The sequence below is a fragment of the Stegodyphus dumicola genome, chromosome X1, assembly GCF_044657685.1.
Source record: "Stegodyphus dumicola isolate Sdum_Otavi_A_Nest chromosome X1, ASM4465768v1".
Classification (NCBI taxonomy): Eukaryota; Metazoa; Arthropoda; class Arachnida; order Araneae; family Eresidae; genus Stegodyphus; species Stegodyphus dumicola.
Window position 1 is genome coordinate 235,943,347 of NC_140780.1, and position 26,224 is coordinate 235,969,570.

The 26,224-nt window shown below is 32.3% G+C and overlaps 2 protein-coding genes across 4 annotated transcripts in view; one reads left to right on the top strand and one right to left on the bottom strand.

Annotated features, from left to right (window-relative positions):
• Window positions 1-387: 387 nt before the first annotated feature.
• On the bottom strand, window positions 388-6,286 carry LOC146993448 (uncharacterized). 2 transcript variants are annotated; one of them, XM_085807178.1, is made up of 3 exons: window positions 6,077-6,286; window positions 4,276-4,432; window positions 388-4,143 (listed from the first exon to the last, which is right to left on the bottom strand). In XM_085807178.1, the coding sequence occupies exon 3, from the start codon at window positions 3,758-3,760 to the stop codon at window positions 3,443-3,445; it is 318 nt and encodes a 105-aa protein (XP_085663304.1). In that variant the 5' UTR covers window positions 3,761-4,143; window positions 4,276-4,432; window positions 6,077-6,286; the 3' UTR covers window positions 388-3,442. The 2 variants fall into 2 exon arrangements, with proteins under 2 accessions (XP_085663304.1, XP_085663305.1); XM_085807179.1 differs by having other exon boundaries at window positions 388-4,432.
• A 1,252-nt stretch (window positions 6,287-7,538) lies between these two features.
• LOC118183285 (putative ATP-dependent RNA helicase Pl10) overlaps window positions 7,539-26,224 on the top strand; it is a 143,744-nt gene continuing 125,058 nt past the window's right edge. For both annotated transcript variants that reach the window (XM_035352760.2, XM_035352761.2), the window contains exons 1-2: window positions 7,539-7,702; window positions 23,787-23,838. In XM_035352760.2, the coding sequence (XP_035208651.1) occupies window positions 7,658-7,702; window positions 23,787-23,838 (97 nt within the window). In that variant the 5' untranslated portion in view covers window positions 7,539-7,657. The remainder of the gene's footprint in view (window positions 7,703-23,786; window positions 23,839-26,224) is intronic.

A 26,224-nucleotide genomic window follows, 5' to 3' on the forward strand; every position in this document is an offset into this window, starting at 1 on the left:
GCAGTTTTCTCCAAATGAACCTTAATGAGAAGTTATTTTGCGAAAATTTAAAAGTATTAAAATGGCCTCTAATTAAGATGTAACTGCATTTATAAATATTTTGTAATTGTGAATAGATTATATTATTGCAATTAGATTATGCACTTACAACATAATTGCATAAAGTAATGAAATTAAGAGTTCACAGATACAATGTAATATAATTACAATGCAATTACCTAAATTGTAATTATAATCACTTATTTAATAGCACAATATTATTACAATCACAATGTAATTTAAATTGGGTACTATATTTGCATACCCTCCAATCAAAAGGAGGTACTGATAAGCCTGGAAGTTATTATCAACAAAAAGCCTGTTCAGGACAGTTTGATGACAATTTCCACCGGGCGGAAAGTACATTCTGAAGCCCAAGTAAATCCTGACAATAAAAATCATTTATTAGTCTCATGATTGACTATATTTTATATATATGTATCCATGTAAATTCCTAAACCCTAAATTTGAATTTTGCCCAAAACTATTTACTTATATTTTAACATACTTTATGAATTATTAGAAGCGATATGGCAAATATCTTCTAAAAATAACTGCAAAATATTTGTATCCATTAATTGATTCAGATACACACTTTTATTATTTAAGTATATCAAAATAACAGTTTCATGTTCCTGAAATACAAAAATTATGGAAAAAGTTAAAGTAATATTCTTAGAAGCATATGATATTAGTCACCAGATGCAAAATTAGTTAATTTTTTGCCCTAAATACAAGTTTATTACACAGTAGTAAAATGTGTAACTTAATAACCTGTTATATAAAAAATTAATGATAATAAATTTATCAGAAATGAATTAATTCTGCAAATAAACTTTCTGCACTTGAAACTTTTCTACACCTGAGGGGAGGGAGAGATCTAGTAAAATTAGATTTATTATAACTTCAGTTGGACCAAGCACCTTCTATATACTAAAGAAATCACTAAAATAATCACTAAAGAAATAAATAAAATTATCATGCTTAAAAACAGATGTACCATACCAGTTTTTTCCCCTTGTTACCCTTTACATTGAGAAATAACAAACAGTACAACGCTGAAAAATACTATCCTTGAAATTTTGTTTAAATGAAGAAACACGCACCATCTTTTTATTTAAGAATTACACTTCAAAAACAGATACACATACCAATTTATTTTCACTAGTCTTTATACTGATAACATGCCATATAAAAATGAAAAGGATTATCCTTGAAATTTAGATAAAATGAAGTAACACATACCATCTTTTATTCATGCATTACTAAAATGAATAAAACGATTACGCTTCAAAAACAGGATACACATTCTGACACATATTCATGAAGGTTCACTGAAACAGCACAATCATCCAGTACTTCAAATAAAGCAATATGGAATAACAAAATGGGAAAATTTATGCACGCTGGACATCTTTTTTCTATTGCATGTTGTCTGACATGATCCACAAGTGCCTAAAAATGTACCCAAAGAAACACATTTCAATTTTAACAAAAAAATTGTTTACGGAATAAAATTCATTCGTTTCAAACCAGTATTATAAAGATCATGCATGAAACAAATCTGCTTCCCATACTTTTAAGTAAAACTTAACTGAAATTTTATACTGGAAAATATGCTATGTTTCTATATATTAGAAACAAGAAAATAATACCATAATAATATACTCATAACCCAGGAGAAAGTAACATATATAACATCAAACACAGAAATTTATATACCCGTAGCCTAGGAACAAGTAATACATATTACAAAAAACACATAAATTATTTTATTTTACTTTTTGTTTCTTATTGGCTGATGCTGATGAATATGAAACGTTCTGTGCTCTTTTGTTGATAAAATGCTGTGTAAGGCCTTTGCATCTAGTAATAAAAAATTATCAATAAATATTTGCTTAAGATTACAGCATTCTGGCATGGCCACATGCGTACATTTATCAATAATTCTTTCAATTAATTCTTTGTGATGGCTGATTGTAAACGAAGGAGTACATCTTTACATTTTTGAAATTCTCGTTCAGCTTCGCTACATATTCGATACATTCCTGAAAAGATGACCTTCAGTCCACCTTTATTGCTATGTTTTGTAAGAATTGTGCGATGCTCGGGTATGTCAGGTTCAACATGTCCTCTGAAATGGTCATAGCTGTTTTACAATTTACACATATGCTTTTTTTTCAACAACTTATTATATATGGCTCCTGCGATGTAATGTATATCATTTTCTTCCACAGCTGGGGGGTAAGTGACGTTTTCACTGCCACTGCAGAAGAGATAGATGACACGACAGAATTGGAGATAGGATGCAAGACCTCCTTTTTGATAGCAACCCCTAACTCAGAAGCATCAAAGAGGCTGTGGTCACTTTCAGAAGAATAATTTGGATTATTGATATCTGAAATGAACTGTGATAGGCACACAAATTTCAGTGCTCTCTTGGCTTGCACAGCAGTAGGCTTTGCACCCGACTTTCGTCTAATCTGTCAAAAGACATTTTCCAGCACATCTTGTGTCAACCTGCCTGGTAAGAAAAATGTAAACCTCGGAAAATAATTCTTTTGAGAGTTTCACAAACACTCAATGTGCTCATAATAATGCCAGTTTAAAATGGCTTCCATGCTTTCCCAAACTGAACAGTTTCAGTCACATGAATGAATTTTAATAAAATATTAAATTTCTCATCTTGATTTTTGATAGTGATGCCTTTTTTTGGATGCCTTGCAGTCATAATTGTAAACCATTCTGCTACAAGTCTTAGCCACCATGCAGAAGTTAATGCTTCTTTTGCAACTTGGTGTAAAATAACTGCTTTTTCAAGAACAGCGGCTGTTTTTATAGAAAACAATTGCACAGCAGATGCCACATTCATCGAGGAATTCTGTTCAAGTGATGTAGAGATCTCAGGGCAGCATCTGATTCTATCTCACTTGACCAGAGTCGTTTCACATACACTGAAGATACTATCCTCGATGGCAAGCCATGCTGCTGGCGAAATTTCTCTGGTAATATTATAACACTTGAAAGAAATGCATTTCTCATGTTTTTAATCAGATGTGGTACATCTGCAATACTGTGAATGAAAACATCAGGTCCTCCAATGTTGTAATTTGTGTTCCTATCTGTCCTAGAGACAGAGTGTTGGATGTATATTTAATATTTGCATTTATTTTTTTCTTTGTATATTTTATTTTCTCACTGTTTAATTTTATGTTGTGATTTACAATAATCTTGCACTGGCAACATGCTTTATTTACTATTAAGTTTGTGTGAGTGGCAACAGTTGTTCATGTTTATGTTCCAGAATAGCTTTCTTAGCCACACTGCACTGCAGGGAATTTTTCCCTTAAAGAATTCATGTTTTAGAATAGCAATAAAGTTTATTATACAAAGCTGATGCTTTTTAGTTCAAGGCAACTACAGAGACATCTAATGAAGACCACATTGCTCTGTTATTGCTTCCCATATCTGAAACAGAGGCTCTTATAGTTAAAGCTATTTCTGTAGCTGCTACTACAGGTCTATGAATCAGATCTTTCATGTCAGAACCTGATGTTGAAGGCCCTGTCAACTTATTGGCAACAATCTGTTTCCATGATGTTTTAAGGCCTCTAAGCATTACAATAGTGTAATGCTTAGCGACTGCAGGTTTTCCTAACGTAACATTTCCAATGAATGACTTAGACGATGTATCAAAATCTTGATATGTGACTATCTCCATTTCGTCAACTAAAAGGCAGCAGTTCCTATCAAGAGCATTCAATGAATGAACTTTCGTCTTGAGAAAAAAAAAAAAAAAAAAAAAAAATTCTAAAGTGCCAAAATTTATTTTTATATACCTAATCCTCCTGTTTAAGGTACTGTATGATGGTGCTGGATATCCAGTACTTCTGAGGTAATTATATCCATGTTTGCCCAAAGCAAATCACATTTTCAGTCCTTGTATAATGGACTTTTCTGACCAGTTCCTTTTTGACTGCACAGCAAGGACTCCTACTTGTTCATCAGACAAAAATGATGTCAATTTTGCATCTTTTTCTTGAAGCTGTTGCTCAAGGAATTCTATTTTTTTAACAAATCTTCATTTGAAGCAGGTAGAGTTTCCTAAATTCAAAAAGAAATAGTAAACATGTTATGATGTGATTATTTTTTGAAACAATGGTTGGATGAATTAATTTATTTGTAATAACAATGATTTTTTTCAACTCTTTTTTTTGGAAAATATAAATAATTTACCACTTCGGTATTTGGCTTAGGACATCTTACTTCTGTTATCCTCTTGTCAGTTACAGATGGTGGTGGATTTGGAATGCTAGAGTGATGGCACTGCAGTTTTTCTTAGTTTTTTCCTATCTTTGCATAGTGATTCAAATTGAGATTCCTCAAAATGATCCTGTAAATACATAAAGTAATAAAAAAAGTATACAAAGTAAATAAAAGTACAAAAAACAAACCACACAGTAAGGGTGTGCCAAAGGCAGCAAGCATGAACTGTAAGTAAGTATAGGCAATAAATAAATATGCAGGTAATTAAATTAGGCCCAGTATTATAAAGAAACTGGAACAATAAACAAACCATGTCTAACATATCATCAGCAGCATCTTGTAAGCTTGGGCAGAATTTTATTGTCCAATATTTATTTTTTGCCTATAATTTAACGTGTTCTTTAGAACATTCTCCAAAAATTAAATTAGGCAGTCTTCTGCTATAACATTAAAAACAACTAAAATAAAACTTTATATTTCTTGCTATAGTGCTCTTACAATAGATAAGAAACTAAGAGTTGACTTCACCCAACTTTTAAGATACTAGGCCAATAAATACATTTATAATTAGAGCAGACTATGATTCTTGTTATAATTATAGTAATGTTTATTGCTCTAATTGAAATATTTAATTTTTAATATTTAATTTTTAATTCTCTAATCATTGAAAACATAGCCCTAATTTGGGAGCACAGTGCCAACATGCATTTTAAAAAGCATCAAGGCCAGTTTAAACGACAATTTTTTAAATTAAAGTTATTAAAAATTCTAGAACGTAGTTCAGTAGCTTTCTGAATTTGTAGGCAATTTCTTATTTAGGGATGACAACACGAAATAACGCTTCAGAAAATATTTATCATGTATAAAAATCTGTTTTGTAACACAGATCAGTAATAACTGTTTATCAATATCATGAGGATTTAATTTGACGAGGTCACATTCTTTTGAAGTATTGAATTCATGAAAGGATTTTGGCCTTTGAAATTCATCATTACAGGCAGATTTATTTGATTGTTATGCATGCATTAAACACTACACATGTATTAAAAAACACTACAATTATTTTTGAAAAATACACATGCGGAGTTTCACAAATTTTCTGTGCTTATCTGATTGTTCTGCATTTATTTCTAAATCTTTACTCCATTGCCAAATTATATAATACTGTGATTATAAATATATGGTACTTGCACAATCCTTGTAATTATTGAAATCAAATTATATATATTTTGTCTCACACTATTCAATTTGTTCTATTGACTTCAGATGTCAATGTCAAAATTCTCGAAGTTATTTTAACCAAGAAACGGTGCATAAACAACTCATCTAACTTTTCAACAATAGTGATTATAAAATAAGGAAAAAATTATATATCATTCCAACGATATTGCAACTATAGTATAATGTTACATATATCTTTAGCAAATATTCAGATTTTAACTTGCATTTCCAAATTATTATTTATTTTTTAATAAGTTTCAATATGCTAATGATTTTCATGTTACATTAGTATAAATTCCACAATCAGCACAGGAACACAAAATCTGCGCCTTAAATTAGAAGCGAAATTTCTTTTCCACATTCAAAACATCCACATTGGCGATGTTTGGTGACGGGTATATTAACTCTAGACTAATTTAATTGTAGCTATTATCACAGAAATTAGCAGATACTTAGATTATTGTACACAAGAATTTCACTTTACTTGCACATTATAAACATCAGAGAAGATAAAAACTTTAAATGAAGGCGTAAATAACATTATACTTACTAAGCAAAGTTGAACGCCAGGACCAGGTTTCCAATTGTCTCTTCGGCAATTATTTACCCATATTTTTCTTCCTTTTTAGGAAATTTTACCAATATATGACCTTTCCGTGAATGATTTGAACAATTAATAGCTGCACATCCGCCCATTTTACACAAAAAAGCACAAAAAAATTGTTGCACCGTAACTACACAGCCGCCATTAAAACTCCCATTTGGGATCCCGAATGCATGATGATTCAGCCTGGTATATAGGAGCCTTAGTGTTGGCAATGTAGAGGTGAGATAGACTGGTTGCTATGCAATAAACGTCACTTCCGCATGGAATTTCCACTTCACTTTCCGCCGACGGAATTACATAGTTGTGTTCTTTCCCGTTTTAAATTACCCATACTTCTGTCACGGTATGCCAGAATGTTAAAGGAATCGAAGCTAACTAAGGATTTAATATGAAAAGAGCCTTTAATTGCAGATATTTACAAAATTTAGAAGCAGTACATTTGCAAAAACGATAGAGCTTATTTTCAAAACACAAAACTTTTTGGTGGTCGTGTGCTTAATGCATGATATAATTAAAGAAAATAAGAGTAGACAATCTCCTATAACAAAAGAATATATTAAGTACTAAATTACAATTTAAATTACATTGCAGAGATCAACGCAGAGCTCGGAACACAGTTTATGCTACCGTCGCGTACAATTGTTTTGCGAGAAGTCTGAGTGAGTAATGACGTCGCTTTGCTGCTCCGATTAAGAACTGGATTTTACACGTGGCGCCATCTCATGAATAGAAGTTGAAGTATCTGTCGGAACGCCACATCTTAAACAGAGCTGGTATTACTCAAACAGACAGCTTTTAAGGTGAAGGAGGGAGTGTGACCAGTTGCCACATGAGCAGCAAGGACATCTGATTGATTGACACGTATCCAGAGCAAAATGAAAATCAAGTATTCATGGACACACAATGAATTGAAAAAGATAGCAAGTACTAAGTGTACGAATGAGTTCATTCTAAATATGATGAAGTTCGTAATGTATAGGCCAGGAGAGAAAAGCAGGATAGTCCTAATTTCATCAAAGTTTGGAGTGACATGATAAGGTCACACACCTAAATGGAGGCCCGAGGAGATAATACATCTTGATTTTACATTTGTATACAGTCATAGTATAAACATGCGTATAAAGTGTTGCTCAATAAGTATAAGATATTTTCAGAATCATACAGTAATAAAATTCTAATACAAATACATAAGCGAAACGACAATTACCTCTTTAGAAAACAAAAAATAAAGAAAAGAAACCTTAAATGTGATTATTTCCCTCTCTCAAAAGAAACCTTAAATTTCATTACTGGTTCATGACGTCATGCGCGAAAGCTACCATTTTCAACTGATTGACACACTATTTGTAGTCCATGAATGTAGTTAAGAAATGAAATGAAGATGCGTGAGTTCTGACGTCACAGCTTTTATACAAGTCGTGGTTTCTCTTAATACTCTTAGTGCTACAGGAGTGTAATATATTGTTTGTTTATAATTGCTGTGATCGTCGCAAATTGCTTTTTAACTACTCATTGTAGTGTAATATGATTAATGAATCCAATGAAAATGGAAAAGGTCTAGAACAGCAGGTAATTACTAAAATATATTTGAAACAATTACTATGAATAACGTGACACTTTTGTCATGTGTAAGTTGTTGCATTTGTAAAAGATTATTTTAGCACGCACTGTGTCAATATATTTCTCAAAATCATTCGTAGATTTATTATGAATAACCAATAAAAACAACACTAATTGTAACGCCAGCAGTCAAAATATCTTTTAGTCTGGTATCTGTTAAGTAGTGAAAGCGCTATTCCATGCAGAAATTGAAGAATACATTTATTTTATGGATCCTGTGTTGATATAACTATTTTGAATATCTGAAATGGAACGCTTCGATTTTATCAGGCGAGATGCTAATGTTTCTGGTGCGAGGAACATGCCGTTCGCATGTTGGTAAATTTTTAAAAACTGAATGAAGTTTCTAATGGTAGATATCTGCAGATTTGAAATAACATAGTCTTGATTTCGAAAAGTTTTCTGGGAAAAAAGCTGGATGTAATTTGTAGTATCTGGTTGTTAATACAGATTGTCAGTCATTCGAACATTATTCCATGCCTGCGATTCTCTGCATTCTATTTGATCTTCATTTCTAAGAACCCACGTGTAATAGCTGTAAAATGAACGGAAGTTGTTATGCTGTATATTTTACTGGGCTTTTTTTTCAGTACTGTTTCCTGATTGTAATAACATAAAATGAAATTTTGTATGTGATTACAATGTTGTTTGGTAGTTATTTTCAAATTGATATAAAATAATAAATTATAGCAGTTTGTGTATTTGAGTAAATTGTTAGATGAAATGAGAATGCAGGTTGTGAATTTGGAGGATATTTTTGATCAAATTTGCCATTTTTCAGATAGGTGTAAACACCTTTTTTTTTGCTTGAAATTTCTTTTGGTTTATTCTATACTTATTTTATTTAGTCTACGCTTAATTTTTTAAGTAAATGAGACCCATATTGGGCTATTCTGACAGCATAGGGATTAATAGAACCTTGTTAATGTATTGATGTTCTGAGAGTCGTACACTAAATTTAAACCTTAATATCAGAACAGAATATCTGTTCATTCCAGTGATCTTCCAATAATATTCATATAAAGCATGTACTTTTGAGACTGTAGTGTGTTTATGGAATAGGAGTCTTAAAATTTATTGATCAAAGATCTCTTGAGAACATGTTTTAGAAGAGGAATAGTAGACCCTCACATCATTCATCTGGCTGAAGCAGTCTTGATCACAATTGGATTGGCCAGTTTTATATTAAATACACTTGGAAACAGCATTTGTATTTTTCATGACAATTTAGTAATACAGTCGTGATCCATATGATTTAATGCACTGTGTTTGTAAAGACTCTGAAGGAAAGAAATTAAATTTTATAATTATTAGTTTATTTTGTCAAATATATGCAGTTATTCACAGTTCATTAATAATGATAAACAAATATATATAATTACTTAACAGAGCAGAAAACTTATTAGCAGTGTACCAAAAATTCTTTCCTTATACATTGCTGAATTTGCATTAGTTTGTTTAGTTTCTTTGCAGTATTATATTCGAGACTAAATTTTCAAAAACGTAACAAAACAAAATATTTTATAATTTAGTATATTAATCTAATGTGGTTTCATACAGCATGGACTGATAAACATTATGAGTAAATATTTTCGGAACTACTCTGATATGCGCCCTCGAGTCGCCAAATATTTTTGGCGAGAAACTTTACGTTGCCATATTACTATCTAAATTTTTTTGTCTACATTTCGAACTTTAAGCCTAAAGTGTTTCCAAAAACACGGTTTTCGCACATGCAAAAACTACGTTTTGAACACACGATTTAAGCTAAAAATCCGAAACAAAAACAAGAAATTTAGATAGCAAAAACGTAAAGTTTCTAACCAAAAATATTTGACAAGAATCCATGTACACAGTGACATGTTTTAACTTAAAAAAACATCTACGAATGGCACACTGTAGGCAACGAACGAATCTACGAACTATGCACACCTCGCTTTAATAAATTAACATAACAACAATAAATTTCAAAGAATACCATGTAAACAGCGTTCTGTTTCAACTTAAAAAAACATCTACGAATTGCACAATCTACACTAAAAACAAATCAAGAAAATAAACTAAAATAAATTTCAGACAATTCAAAAAACAACAATAAAAACCGAAATTCATACAAAAAACAATGAATATAACATTCTACAAAATAAAAACAATAAAATAAAATGCACTTACCATAATGAAAGCTGCTTTTAAAAGCAGAAATATCTTTCCTCCCTATCTTCTCAGATACAGAGCATACAAAGTCCAAAATACATTCGTTAATAAAATTTTGCCAGTCACACAACCTCTGTGAAGAAAACTTCCACGATTTTGCTATATCACATGCCTTCCTACAATTCAAAATTTCGAAAGTAACAATAAAAACTTCCTCCAACGTTAACTTGCTACACGAAAACCAAGATCCAAACCTTAAACTCCGCTGACACCCACATACTTTATTAGCAACAATTTTACTGCAACCCACACAAGTCTATCAGAAACACCATTTTTCATCCGAGTTCTCATATCAGCTCCGCATTTCGGACACGTCAAACTCCGTTTTAAAAGTCCCGACTCCCACAGAAATTATAAAAATACACTACGATCCCCATAAATACAATCGTGCCAAAAACCAGCGCCAAAAATAATATCGCCACATTTGATGAAATGAGGGTGTTTATCAGAGTTGTACCATATTTTCTTCATTAAAGTTTTCCATTAAAGCATTAATATTATTAATTTACAAGTAATTTTTTGAATAACTTAAGAATTATTGATAATTATCTATGTACGTTCTAAAAAGAAATATAAAACAAGTCTTTTTTTTTTTAATTGGCATAAATTTGCATAAAAGAAGGGAAAAATTTTAGTAAAAAATTGTATACCTCAATTTCTCTTAAGCTCTAAGTTACTTTCATTATTTTGTTTAGTTTCTGTTGCTTATATGCTATAGATTTAATTCATTAGTATTCTCAAAAGATGGATCTGTATGTAATGATGTCATTCTTTAGTTCAGAATGATGCAGAGTAGTCAAATTAAGGAATATTTTATTTAGGGTACTAAATTGGGGAAAGTGCAGAATCGCCCACTGCTTGGCACGTTTTTAAGAATTGCACATACTCAGTATCCATGTACACGTCGACCTATTTTCACTTTAAAAAAATCCCAGAATTGCAGAAAAATGGCATTGCGCTCTTCCTTGACTTTATCCAAGTATACATTGACCTATTTTCACTTAAAAAGTCAAAGAAAATTGACAAAAATCCATTTCTTCTTACTCTTGTAAAAAGTGCCAAACAAATAAGTGGGCGATTCTGCACTTAGCCCTAAATTAAGGTAGAGTAGACTTTAAGGTACCCCTTGTATTATGGCGAAGTTGTTGTTTGATTTATTGTCAGTCAAAACTGATTACTTTTTGGAATCATTGAAACACTTGCTATACTATGGTGCATAATGTTTATTACAGTTATTGTTTGACTACTGCAGAATTTGCATCTTTTACTTTTGTTTGTTGAATTTTTGTTGCTAATTTGATTTCTGGGATCCGTTCTTATTTTGCTTGAGGCTAAATTCAGTAAGAAGATGGTTGGCCAACAAAATCAGTATATGAAGGTTACGAATTTTAGAATATTCTTCTCATTTTCAGCAATCCTAGTGCAACACTTCTTTGAAAGTCTTACAGGAAAATTTTGGAATCTGCAGCAGTCTTCTTTCTATATATATGATTTAGCTACACCAATAAAATCTGTAAAAGTAGGCTGCCACCATTTCTTACTTTTTACTTGCACTCTATATACATCGCAGTAAAATTTTCCAGAAGGTCCGTCATCATATGTTTGTTGCAATTTTTGATGATTTATGGTTGCTTAACAGATATAGATTTGTTTTCTTTTCTTGAGTACCTCTTAGTTACTGAAGGCAGATAAATTGTGTCAAAGTTAATTGTCATAGCTATGACTGAATTTTTTTTCCCCATCAAATTACTGCGATGCTGTGCTCTTTATCAAATGCAGTGTCATATGCTCCACATTCTTTTTTCTATTTTGTGTACAGGTATAATGGAACAGTTTCTGAATCTGTACTAAGAATTGCTCCAGCTGCATTCAGCTTATCCAATTTCAACAACATTTCAGAAACATAAAAAAGTAGTTGTAATATATGTAATGATTTGAAGAAACTTTCACCACACTTAAGAGCTCTTTTACAACATCTCTATCCAGTCCAAGGTCAGCCAATATCTTTGAGGATATTTATGAATATATAGAAAAATGACATAAGTAGTCTTCATAGGAAAACAAACAACAGACTTTGTACCTGAAATGAATGGGTATTCCACTGAAAAACATTTCGTTTGAATGTCTAAAATAATGTATGTATGTCATTTGTTCATCTGTAAAAAAGAATTATTAAAAAAGGCCTAATACAGCATGAAACTGGATTTAAAGTTTTGGAACTACTCTGATATGCACCCTCAAGTCGCCAAATTTATCGCCAAAAACTTCACGCTGCCATATTACTATCTAAATTTTTTGTCTACATTTTGAACTTTTAGCCTAAAATGTCTCCAAAAAACGCGGTTTTCGCACATGCAAAAACTACGTTTTGAACACACAATTTAGCTAAAAATCCGAAACAAAAACAAAAAATTTAGATAGCAAAAACGTAAAGTTTCTAACCAAAAATATTTGATAAGAATCCATGTACACAGCGACATGTTTTAACTTGAAAAAACATCTACGAATTGCACAATGTAGGCAACGAACGAATCTACAAACTACGCACACCTCGCTTTAATAAATTAACATAACAATATATTTCAAAGAATACCATGTACACAGCATCCTGTTTAAACTTAAAAAAAATTCTACGAATTGCACAATTTAGGCAAGGAAGGAATCTACGATCTACGCGCTCCTCGCTTTAATAAAATAACATAACAACAATAAATTTCAAATAATACCATGTACACAGCGTTCTGTTTCAACTTTAAAAAACATCTACGAATTGTACAGTCTAGACACTAAACAACAAAATAAACTAAAATAAATTTCAAACAATTTAAAAAAACAACAATAACGACAGAAATTCATACTAAAGAACCAATGAACATAACATTCTACTAAATAAGAACAAGGATAAAATAAAATGCACTTACCATGAATTAATGCGTTTTCGAATAGCAGAAATATAAATTTCATACCGCCTTTAACATGCCGCCACGTAATCACTATCGTATTTACATGACAGCCAGACACACTATCCAGAAAATTTATACTATGGTTCACAAATAAATAAAATCACAAATCCCTACTTCTATCAAAGCACTGCCATTAAAAATAATCTCCCAGACCCTCTTTCCACACTTCCAAATACCCACTACCCCTCAACAGGATAGCCACAATCATATTTCCTTTTGCCGAACTTCAATTCAACAACTACCATTTTATCTTTCCCTCCCATCTTCTCAGACACAGAGGTGAACCAACGAGCTCCAGCGAAAGATTTTTCAACGTCAACAGGATTGCCATAGAACACGCAATCGTGCCAAAAACCAGCGCAGAACACATATCGCCACATTTGGTGAAATTAGGGCATATATTAGAGTTGTACCAAAGTTTTTAATTAGAGACAAACTTTAGCCAGTTTTTCAGTTTTATCATAGTACATTGTTATCATCTGAATGCAAATTCTGCTTGTTAAGAGCATGTCGTTGCTGTGCATATTAGTAAATTCATTATCGATAGGCAACTCTGAATGTACGGGAGAACAGTTATTCCAAGAAATTTCTTTTCTTAGATAAGTCAGCTTTTTTTAATAAAATTTTATCAAATTTGATGCATTTTTACATTTTTTTAGATGGGAAAATTTTGATCTCGATATATTAATCGGCATTGGCAAAATTTCACCTAATACTTTACTATCTGTGCATTCCTTGTCGGTCACAGTGTCTGGCTCTGGGGGAATGACTATTAAATGCATTTTACCTTGACCATCTTCTTTTGATTAAAGTTCTAAAACGTCATACAGTACTTGGGACCAGAGGTTGTGCAGATATTAGGATTTTGCGGATTTCAGGACAGAAAGATAATATTCAGACTAAAAGTGCAAAATAAATAAGGCATATTAGATATATTTAATTAAATTATTATATACATTAATACAATAATTAATTATATGAATTAAATTAGTATTACATATATAAATTGATTATATTATATTGTTCATTAGGCTTCTCTATTTTTAAATCACCATGAATCTGCTTCCCCTTTTCTCTCAGGAGTAGTCCTGAAATAGGTACCCCATCACTCTGCCGGAACCACTCGTACAAGACAAGACAGCATCGAGGTTTGCCAATTTCACCTCATGTAAGGATTTCCGGTTTTGGATTCCGGTGTTAGAATCACTGTTGTTATAAAATTTCAACAGCTTTTCTTTATTCTTCCGTATATCATACACAGTCCCTGTGGCAATTCCATGCGATTCTGCTATAAACCGAGCAGTAGCACCTGCCTCTATCTTTAGAAGGAATTTCCACTTTTTCATTACTGTCAATGCAACGTATTTACGTTTTTCAACGTTGCAAGCAGTAAAATCACGAGTGCGTTTCTTATCTGCCATTGTATTAAAAAGTGCTGAAATTTAAAATATTCTTAATTTATTCACAAAATATCCGGAAAAAAAAAAAAAAAAAAAGGCAGCACTAAATAATCTCGTGAAATAACAAAGCTCAGAAAATACAACAACGTGAATTGGGAACTTGAAAGAAGAGTTGAGTGAATCGTCTGCTTTTTTACCTCGATGCAGAATAGAGGGAAAAAAAACTTTTATCATGATTTCAATAATTTGGCATTTCCGTTATGACTCATTATTATTCAGTAATTGTGACGTCATTATTTGGTAAGTATTTTTTCTTCGATATTTCGTACACAATGTTGCGGTTTCCGGAACCTATAAACTGAATGTTTATATTTTGAGAGGTAATGCGGATTTCAGGTGAGCGGATTTTCGGTATTTGACTGTATTCATCTAACTTCTTTGTAAATTATAATGCTTTATTCAACATTAAAAAATATTGTATCAGATATTCGTTTAATATTTGCAGAAGATTGACGTGGCTTCATAAAATTGTTTGATCAGTTTTGCTTTCAGTGAGATTGACTCAAAATTAGGAGAATTAACTTTGCAAAAAAAGTACCAAGAACCTTTTTATAAAAAATTTTAATGTGAGAGAATTTTTTCCCCCAGAAGCAATGAAGTTTTATCTACAGTATATAAAAAATGTTGTACCAAGGGAGGGGGGGAAGTGCAGAAGATGGAAAAAAAGTTTTGACTAATGTGAAAATGCAATATGGATCACAAATGGATTAATTGGAAAATTTAGTGCTGCTAATGGAATTTTAAAGTACATTAGCAGTGTCTTCAATAAGGTTCTGGACTAGGGGAGAATTTCTTTCTAGGGGGAGTATCATAACTTCAGGGGGGAATGTGGTCTGCCCTTTATTTACCTGTTAAGTATTTAATTTTATTTTATGAATATAAAAAACCACTTTTATTTAAGTTTTGATAGTTAGTAACATTTTATATACTTTTTCTTCTCAAAACTAATATCAAACTCATTAGGGAAAAGGATTTGACGAAATATCACGGACTCAGAAGAGAAGTACTACTGCTTCATTTTTGAGATGTTGAATTTAGTTGCTTCCAACAGCAAAAATTGCTTTGCAGGCTTTCTGAAAAGAAGATATTATATTTGGTTAGGCAAGAAGGGCATTTAATTTTCTGACTGATATTATTTCTAAAGTTTTTCTAAATGAGGCATATTGCATGTTTGGAGACCTGTTAGACCTGGGAAACATACAAATCTGATACTTGTAACTGAGTAGTTCATTCAGTGAGAAATCATTTTTATTTGATAGAAACAGTAAGAAGCTGTACTTATTTAATTACTAACAGTTAATAATGTCTCTGTTGTTTGCCATATATATAATCCATGCAGTTTTAATTTACTACGACACTTTGTTACTGTGGGAAATTTAATTTATTGGTTATGCTCCAGAATGTCAGGTCTGATCAAAATTTTTGGCCAGTGTAATTCTGTGCCCCATTCGTGCATTTGAAACCTAGTCCCATCCGTGCATTTGAAACCATCAAGTTTTGACATCATTTGAAACCTCGTCATGCCTGACAAAAGACTGGGGGAGGGGTAGACAGTAATTCCTTATGTTAATGTTAACAATAGCAATCATCTAGAGACAGTATTGTAAGCAAGTGAGATGTGGACAGAAATGCAAATTCTGCATTCTGTTTTATGGATTTGGCTATGAAGAGTTGTATTTATGCGTTATTTATTAGTTGTAAGCAATTTCCATCGCCTATTGGCACAAAACTCTCAATATATGCAGTGCATTGCATTTTGGAGGAATATAAAAATATTTCCTTCATCAGAAAATGAAAATTTCCCTTGTCCAAATATCAAAACTAATATCAAACTCATTAGGGAAAAGGATTTGACGAAATATCTCAAAGTATGACTTGGAAGAGAGCAACATTGCTTCATTTATGAGATGCTGAATTTAGTTGGTCCCAACAGCAAAAATTGCTGTGCATGCTTTCTGGAAAGAAGATATATTTTGTTAGGCAAGAAGAGCATTTAATTTTCTGACAGATTATTTCCAAATTAAGCATATTGCATGTTTGGAGATCTGTTAGACATGGAAAATATAAAACTTATCTGATATTTGTAACTGAGTAGTGCATTCAGTGAAACATTTTTCTTATTTGATATAAACAATAAGAAGCTGTACTTATTTAACTGCTAACAGGTAATATCAAATGGTAACAATGTCTCTGTTGTTCCTCATATATAATCCATGTAATAATTAGTTATTTTATATCTGTTTTTGTAAGATTTAATCTAAATTTTTTATGGAACTTTATTAGATTTTGTTTTGATTTAATACTTACTTGAGTAGAAGTGTTGGTTCAGTATAAAAACTCTGTGTTAAAATAGCTGTATCATTTTGGAACATACTGAAGTTTTCTGCAAGCCATTTTAAATGATTCAATGCATAAATTTGATGTAGAATTTTTTGTTCTAGTTTTATTGCAATAGCTCTCATTTCTAAGAGGGCCCTCCAGTGGCCGAGCAGTAAAGTCGCTAAACAGTGTTAGTTTGGTCCAAGGGTTGAATCATGGCAGACAGGCTGGTTGCATGGGTGTTTTCATGGTTTTCCCTATGTATAATGTGTATGAGCCATGTGTATGCTGATTGTTAGTCATATAGTTTGCTGTTAATTTGATTATGGCAGAACACCCAAGGGTTATCTAAGGGGAAGGATGCTTTTGTGGATGATTTTTTTAAGGGAAACTGGCTCATATAAATGTTACACGCTGGGAGCAGCTCATAAAAGCAAGTAGCATATGGGGGAAAAAAAAAAAAGACTTAACTGGCATTATCAAAGACACTGCTATTTTATAACCGTCATGATGTGATAAATTCTTATCCCTGCAAGTTGCAACCACTTACCAGCTGTTACCAAGACATAGAGCTAATAAAGAGGAATCTGCAGTATCAGCTTTAAAACAAAAACACAGAGGGTCTGCTATGGCTACTGAACTTAATCAGATCTGATAAAGGCAATTTTTGATTGCATGCGATAATCAGTATCCATAATTGTAGAATCTGGACAAAGGAAAACATACATGCCTTACATTTGAAAGACCCTGCATTTATCAAATTGTTGGTGTGTCTTTACTGCATCAAGCCTTGTGAAAATGTAGGATGGCTCAGTTAAGGCACAGCACTTTGTAAATCTTGCTGGTGAAAATAATACCATACATTTTGGAACATAATCTTTTTCATATGAATCCCGTTCTCTTGCCATATCTCCAGAAAAACATTTCCCGACAAGTGCATTGGATGAATGACTAATAGCTGTTACTGTAGAAATGAGTGACCATTGCTCACCATCACCAGTTGATTTTTGGCTGTGGGTTACTTATGGGTGGTTATGTTATTTTGGCTACTGCCTACTCTAATGCTTGCTGTTTTAATAATACCTCATTCAAATGCAGCTTGTGAAAGAATTTTTTCTATTGTTAAAAAAAAAAAATCAGACGGAATTTCTACCAAATTTAGGTTCTAAAACTCTTGAAGCAGTTTTAATTGAAAAAATAAGTATGCAGGCAAATGAAATATGCTATTAAAAAATTTCTCAAAATCAGAACTTAAGCTTGCTAAGCATGCTACATATAAATCTTTGCATTTGTAAATTATAAGTATTTTTTTAATACTAATATGTATTACTCTTGGTTATTTAAATTTTATTTCTCTGTGGAAATCAAATCCAGAATAAAGATACATGATTTATGGATTCTGATTTTTTCTATGATTAGTAGTGGTTTAAAATACTTGCTTTTTTTCATATAATAGTAGATTTATACATGAGGTTTGAGGTGTTAAAGGAAAATTTCTAATTAAACGTGCACATAATTTACAAGGCATATTTTTAATTATTCAGTTTTATATGTATTATATGGATTTTAAATGTAACAAAATTGATTACAATTAATGATTAATTAAACATTAATGAATTGTTAATTACAACATGCGTTACGAGCACATTTTCAAAGTTGTAAAAATGTCATTCGCGCGTTGACTACTGACAAGTTCTACTGCAGGTTGGAGTCTGTGCACATGATAAGAATTATCGTCTGAATTTGGATATTATTTGTTTAGCAAAATGTATTAACAGTTTCATATTGGAAGTGAACATGATAAAATGCTATAAATTAACAATGAGTTCTGTTAAAATTTAAAAAAAAAAAAAAAAAAAAAATCAAATTCATTTTAAAGATTGTATAAGTATCTGAAATATCTAAAATATCCTTGATGAAGTGTTAATAAAACATTGAAAACTACATGGAACTGTTCAAAACACATTGAAGTGTGGAACACATTCCAAGATAATATCGCAGGAATCGGAGATTTAACCTATAAAAAATTAAACAAAACCAAAACATTAGTGCTGTAAAAATTGAAGGGGGTTTATAAGAACAGCTTTTATTAAAAATTGACGCTGAATCTGTTAAAAAGTAATTAGAACAAATGGATACAATAGATGATTGGAAAGAAGGAAATTTTTAGTTAACAAGGAAAATATGCTTTACATTAAAAAGGAAATCAATTGTAAGCAAATATTTGTCTTATTAAAACAATGCTACATACAGACAAGTCAAACTTAAATATGTTTAGGTCCGATGGACAAATTATTATGGGGCAAAACCTGAATTATTGCCTGTTGTTAATTATGGGGTTAAGACTAATTATTTAATTTGGTGATGTTTCACTGTCTTTGGAATAGGAAATTTTGTTTTTATAGAAAAGAAAATATGCATATGTACAAATCTGTAAATATTCTTAATAAATCCTGAAAGCATTCACAAGAAAACTGGAAATGTCAAATATATTCAACTTCTATCAGGTTAATCATCCGAAACATACATACCCAGTGTTGCCCCCGATTTTCGACCGCTCTCCTGCCAACCCGATTTACAATATATTTCTCCCGACTTTTTCTTATTCTTAAAATTTCTCACGATTTTTATGCAACTTGGCGTAATACTTTGTTATATGAATAAAAAAAAAGGGCTTTCGGATGTCTGAAAGCAATTGAATTTTCTCTACATTATATCTAAAACGAAACCTTGCAAATCAGATAGCATCTACTGTGAATTATGGTAGTCTGAAGTATTCGGCCTATCGGCCTTTACTCGAAAAATTAGTATCCCTACTGGGCAGTCTTAGTGAAAATCTTAAACAGTACAATTTGTACGTCTTCTTTGGCGAAGCAATAGATGACGGCGAGACTTAGCGAGATTATATACAACACCCAGTGCACTCTGTTTAATTGAACATGCAGAGTAGTCAAGTGAAGAATAATGACTTCCAATATCATTAAAAATTGTCCGAGTAATAAAGTTTTTGTATTTTTCGTAAGATAAATGTTCAAAGTTCATGGAAAAATACCAAAATTTAAAAAAAGATGAAGTAGAATTAATGAAAAAAAAAAAAAAAATGTGGGCGGGACTTAGCCTTGATCAATGCTATGATGTCCAATAGTCATCTGACGAAAACACATTCTGAGTAACTTGAGCAAAGATTATTTACAATACGATACGATTTCAATAAAACTTGAACTTCTGGGATAAATATTAGCAATTTGAGCTAAAAAGATTTAGCAAAGATTATTTACAACACATTACAAGTTCTAATTAAACTTGATCTTCTGGGATAGATAACAGGATAAGTAACGAAATTTCTTGAGTAAATATATACAAATGTGTACATAGATGTTTGACTACTTTCAATTATTATTATAGAAAATTGTCTTTGGACGTTTAAAGGGCTGGTTAATGCAGTGATCGTAATTTATATCTAATGACATTGTGCTGATGATTATCACATTTGGAGTGAAAATGTTTAGATAATTTGAGAATTTCTTCGTTGATGGTGTTAATCTTGAAACTTTTTCTTATCACGGTGTTTCTGACGAACCATTGAGAGTCTGACATAATTCGTAAGTGAATATTTTGTTGGCTTTGTAATTTGGATCTGTGGGTATTGGCGGTAGCAGCCCAAGCTGGAACTGCATATAGAACTATTGGACAAATGGATTGCAAATAAATGATTCTTTTGATAGCATATTGGAGTTGCGATTTTCTCCCTAGTAGAGGATAAACGCCATAAATGCTTTTTGAGCTTTCTTTTTCACGTAGTCTGTATGTTGATGGAAGGTTAATTTCTTATCAAGGAAAACTCCTAGATATTTAACATGAGGTTCTCTTTTAATGATGTCGTTATTGATTTTGATAGCCTCAAAATTTCCTCTGAGAGTTTTTTTGCTGAAAAGAACGACTGTTGATTTTTCAGTATTGATTTTTATTTTCCATTCTGTAAACCAGCTTATTAATTTGTCGGTGGATTCTTGCAATTTAATTAAGGCCATGTGGGGATTCATAGATTTGCATAGAGCGGCTGTGTCGTCTGTATAACATGCAGTGAGTGCACAGTCCATAATTGGTAGATCGTTGATAAAGTAATTAAAAAGCAAAGGTGAAAGAATTGCTCCCTGCGGTGTGCCAGCACTGATTTTTCTGATGGTAGAAAGATGATCATTAATTTTCGTTTGAAATGTTCTATTGTTGAGGAAGTCAGCTATTATTAATATAATCTCAGGAGGAATTTTGTGATCGATAAGCTTGATAAGGAGAGCATCATGCCACACCTTATCGAAAGCTTTCTCAATGTCGAGAAAGAGGCCTGCCACAGTTTCTTTTTTATTGAAGCATTCTTCAATATATTCTATTAGTCTGGCAATTTGATGTGTAGCGGAGAAATGGGCTCTGAATCCAAACTGATGCGGTTTGATGATATTGTTGCTATTAGTGAATGAAGAGAGACGATGCAGGATGATTTGCGTGTCAGCTGTCATATATTAGCCAATGAGGACAAAGCAAGTTGCTATTTGGACATTCTTTAGTTATTTCATTCATTTTGTCCTGAGTTGTGTGAGTACACGTGCCTTAGGGAAATAGTTTTAGAAATTATCATCTTTTGTTACGTCTGGTAAGAAAGGTAAAATACTCGTGTACGTTTCAAAAATCTTACACAGTTGACTTTCCTTCCATTATTTCCTCAAGGAAATGTAATAAATTTGCGATGTGTACTGCCTGTCATTGCAATTTTTCGATTTTGCATGAAGGGCAGATGTTCTCAAACATGTGCGTACACAAAAACACAAGGATAACATGAGTTGTTTTTAAAAAAAACAAAAAATTAAATTTTTCTTCGGAAACAAAGGACCAAAAAGTTATTTATGCAGAATGTCTGTTCTCTGCCTTTTTACTGGAGCACAATCTGCCACTCAATGCATTGGATCACGCTGCAGCTTTATTTAGAAAAATGTTTCTCGATAGTGAAATTGCTAAAAAATACTCAAGGTGCAAGAATCAAAACAGGTGCAATTGTTAAAGAAATGGGTTTGAAAAATAAATCTTCAGTTATTGATTGCATTAAAACAGCTTCGTTCTGCCTCTCTACATATGGAAGCAATAATACCGATTCAAAACTGTATCCAGTTGTTGTTTCTTTTTTTTAATCCAGAGTCTTCAGAAATTGAGTGCAGTTTACTCTCTGTCCCCACTTTAGAAGGACATTCGACAGGCTTTAATATAGCACAGCTAATTATTAAAGAAAATGCAGGCCCTCTGGATAATTGTTTAGCACTTGGTGCCGATAATGCACCAGTAATGGTAGGCTTGAAGACTGGTGTTGCAGGCATCTTAAGAAAGGAGAATTCAGATTTGTGGATTATGAGGCTCACCTGTCACCTCTTAAATTTAGCAGCTGAAAAAGGGGCAGCTTCTTTACCAATAAATGTGGATGTTGATATTTATTATTATCTTGAAAGGAGTTCTAAAAGGAAGGAAAAGTTGAAACAGTTCCAACAGCTGCATAACAGCAGTTGCACCCAGTGGAGTTTAATTGCAAAACTGAAATGTGCTGATGGAATTTTAAAATATAGTGAACTGTCTAGAATTGTGTTGGCCATCTTGACAGTTCCCTATAGTAATGCAGAGTGTGAGAGGATTCTCGGTGTTGTTGCGAAAACGAGGACTAAATTTAGATCTAATATTAGTGATGACACATTAGAAAAACTTTTATCAGCAAAAGCAGGCCTACTTGGCAATTGCTGTGAACAAAATTATGAAGTTTCTTTCTTAAAGAAAGCAAAATCTGCCACTGTTTATAACATTTGTATGAAAACTGATTAAAGTTTTTTTTTTTTTTTTTTCTGAAACGATGCACGTAATAAAAATGTTTTTAATGTGTAAGGTATTTTTGTGTTGCTTGCATTTAAGAATTAGTTACTATTTAAAGTTAATTCATTATTAAAAACTATATTTTTATCATTTAAAAAGTCTTTTTAACATTGTGAAAAATCTCCCGATTTCTTAAAAAAATCTCCTGATTTTTGAGTGTCATAGGTTGGCAAGTATGCATACCTAAATGTTCCCTTGATTTTTTTATACAACTGGTACCTGAAATCAAATATGTATAGAATGTATTGGAGAAAGAATAAGGAAACATATTTCTTTGAAAGCTCTACTGAAAGCAATTCTTATGGAGGAATGGAACATTCGTACGTAATAAAATTAGTTCATGTCAAATTGCAGGAACAAATGTAAATATAGGTTTAGGATAATCCATCGAAATATTAAATGTCATATTATTTTCAGCTTTTTGCCAAATATAAGCTGTTCAAAGTGTCCAAATAATTAATTTTCAATACTTTTTGAGTGAATTTTTTTATACGAAAAACATTTTCCAGAACAAGCAAGTTTTAAAAAAGATGATCAGTAGTATATCTGAAAAAAAAAAAAAATGTAAAGTCATTTCGCCATTATTTAGTAACTGGTATTTGCAAATAAAGCTGAAAAACAAGTCTCTGAAAACAAATGTTAGCCATTGTAAAAGGGTACTGTGGTAACCTGTCTTTCTTAACAGAGATAAGCAATGCCATTTATCTTGAAATCTCCTACATCCATCTGGGTATGCTGTATGTTTCAATTGATGGTGTTCTCACACTCATGAAGAGGCTAATTTCATGTGATGGCAGAAATACTTAGTGCTGTGATATGGTTTTAGATATTTGTATGAATGAAAATAAACATAGCTCACCATGGAATTCTGTGATCTGGTGCATGAAGTGGCCTTTGCCAACAAATACTTGAGTGAAAACATTTTATCTGCCAATAAAAATCTTCCTTCAGGAGAATTATTTCTTTTTTCACAAGTTGAATTCAAGCCTATTTCTTCAAATTGTATGAATTTCTGAAACATTTAAATAATTATGGGATTCCTAGTGTACCATTAGATTCACATTCTTAAATTATTATTATTAAAATATCTCACATATTTCATTAGCTATTCAAATTTCATTTTGTATTTCTTGTAAGAGTCATTTTAATAATTTTATGTTTTTATTTCAGTTTGCTGGTCTAGACTTTACCTCCACTCATACTAGTGGAGTCAAGAGTTCAGGTAAATTTTACATTTTATCCTAATGTATTTTGTGATCAATAAGTATAGTAGAGAAACTTCATGATGTATGTTTATATACAGAGATTTAAGTGCATATCTTATAAAAATAAATGTTATTGGTGGTTTATAAAGCAGCTGCTATTTTCTTATTAGAACCTCTTTTTTTTTCTTTTAAGCTTAAAGGGCATAAGCCCAGAAGGGCTATTTCGTTTTGGAACTTTTTCATCGATTCACTTTCTGCGATGATTCACTTTTCAGACTGTTGCCACCAAATATTAGAGCCCTATATTATATTTAAAGAAATTAAATAATAAAGATCTGCATAAATGTATGTATGTTTCTCGTATTGGGATAAAACAATGGTACCTAGAGCCATCAAATTTTGAATAATGTAATCCTCCACCAATATGGGCATCTGGAAGTCTGAATTTAGAATTTGTTTTATTATCTTATTTCAGTTTTTATCAGACTTAAAAGAATTTTTGATTAACAAACTCGACGATTTCAAAGCGAGGAATGACAACACTGTACGGAAAAAAAAGAAATGCCGATGGCATTTTTATGACCAGTGCGCGAGACTATGTGTTGGAAATTCTAAAGATATGCTCATTTTAAAATTATTTTGCAATATTGCTGTTGAATTGAATATTATGGTTTAAGTGCGAAGAACATGATAAAGGTAACACACAATACATTAAAAAATACCCATTTGGGGCATAATGCTAAATCTGACAACTTTTAGATTTTTTTTAATGTACGAAAGTCGTCTATGATTCAGACCTTAATTTGTCAAAATAATGAAACTGGTAGGAAAACTTTTAACAAGCTACTTGGAAATTGTGTATCAAGAATTATGCACATAATCCATCTATGTTATGCAATGATCCAGCAACATTAGCATGACTCATAGAAATCGTGCTCAGATGTCTTTCCTATGAAGTCTGTTGCAACTCTCAGGGCTACAACATGCAGGTTACAAATTAATAATCACTGCAGGGAGCAGGGATTATTAATATAAAGATTTTAATATGGATATCTCACACAAGCTGAAAACGTTACATTACTCTATCAAGTGCATACATATAACTGAGTGAAAAGGTAATTTCCCTGCTTAGTTTGCAGTTAAAGAAAAATAAGAGTAATAAAAAATGGTCCAATCAGAAGTGGTGCTCTTTCTGTCTACTTCGATCAGCCGTTACATAGTCGTCTGTCTGCAGCAGCCATCTCCAACATCCTCCCCCTCTTTGAGTCGACTTCAGGTTGGCTCAAAGACATACAGTACCTGGTCGAAGAGATCTAATCTCTGAGGCACCTTGATCACATGACCAAATCTTGACACTTTAGCACCTTGCAGGATGTTACTAGAGTCATTTGAAGAATTGTTAGAATCTGAGTGCTCATCACTAGAAATAGAAGAAATAGGATTAGTAAAAGAGTTATCGTTTATGGGATCAGTGGGTGTGTTCATTAACTGCACTTCCAATGGAAAGACTCGCAGAATGGGACGAAAAACCGTACTAGCTTGAATCTTCAGTTCTACAGTTCTCACCTTGCCATCTTTCCCAGGAATTAGTCGAATGACCTTAGCTTGAGGCCAATGCATTTGTTTTTTGATGTCATCTTCTATTAGGACAATTTCACCCAACAGTAGCTCTGACGATGGACGCTTCTTATTTTGAACCAGAAGGCCTAAGTATTCTTTCCTAAATCTATGCCTTAAATCATTAAGCAGTTTTTGGCGATGTCTAGCCCGTTTCCGAAGACCTTTCGAATCACGGAAATCAACATCGGGAACACCTAAGCTACGATTCTTGATGAGAAACATGGCTGGGGAAAGTGGGATTAAATCATTTGGATTTTCAAACAGATAGGTAAGAGGTCTAGAGTTAATTATTGACTCGCAGTTGCACAATACTGTGTATAACTCCTCGGTTGTAAGAACCGTGTTACCGAGTGTCCTCAACAGTTCTACACGAACTAACCTCTTCCACCAGAGAGAATCGTAAAATGAACGAGGGGAACTGCCTCTTGAAAGAATATTTGCTGGGTTTAAATCATCTGGTACACGGTGCCAACACTGAGAAGGAATCAGACTGTTTATTTCTTTTACTCTATTCACAACGAAAACTGACCACTCACCACGGTTTTTAATCCACCACAGTGCTACCATAAAATAACTTCATGCAATAATTTTCAAATCAGGCAAATCTAAGGTGGCGTATACGGAGTGAACCAGTCTCGCGCCAATGCCATCAATTCTAACCGGGGTATTGTCAGAGATTTTAAGGGCACTACCTGGATTTGGCTCTGATTAATCGAATTTTGACTGCCACGGGCATTACAGTTTTAATGTAGACACATGCACCATAGGAGCTCTTACATGCAT

What these genes read in the sequence shown, in the direction of transcription:
- LOC146993448 (XM_085807178.1), bottom strand. Translation starts at nt 3,760, where the DNA reads ATGGAGATAGTCACATATCAAGATTTTGATACATCGTCTAAGTCATTC.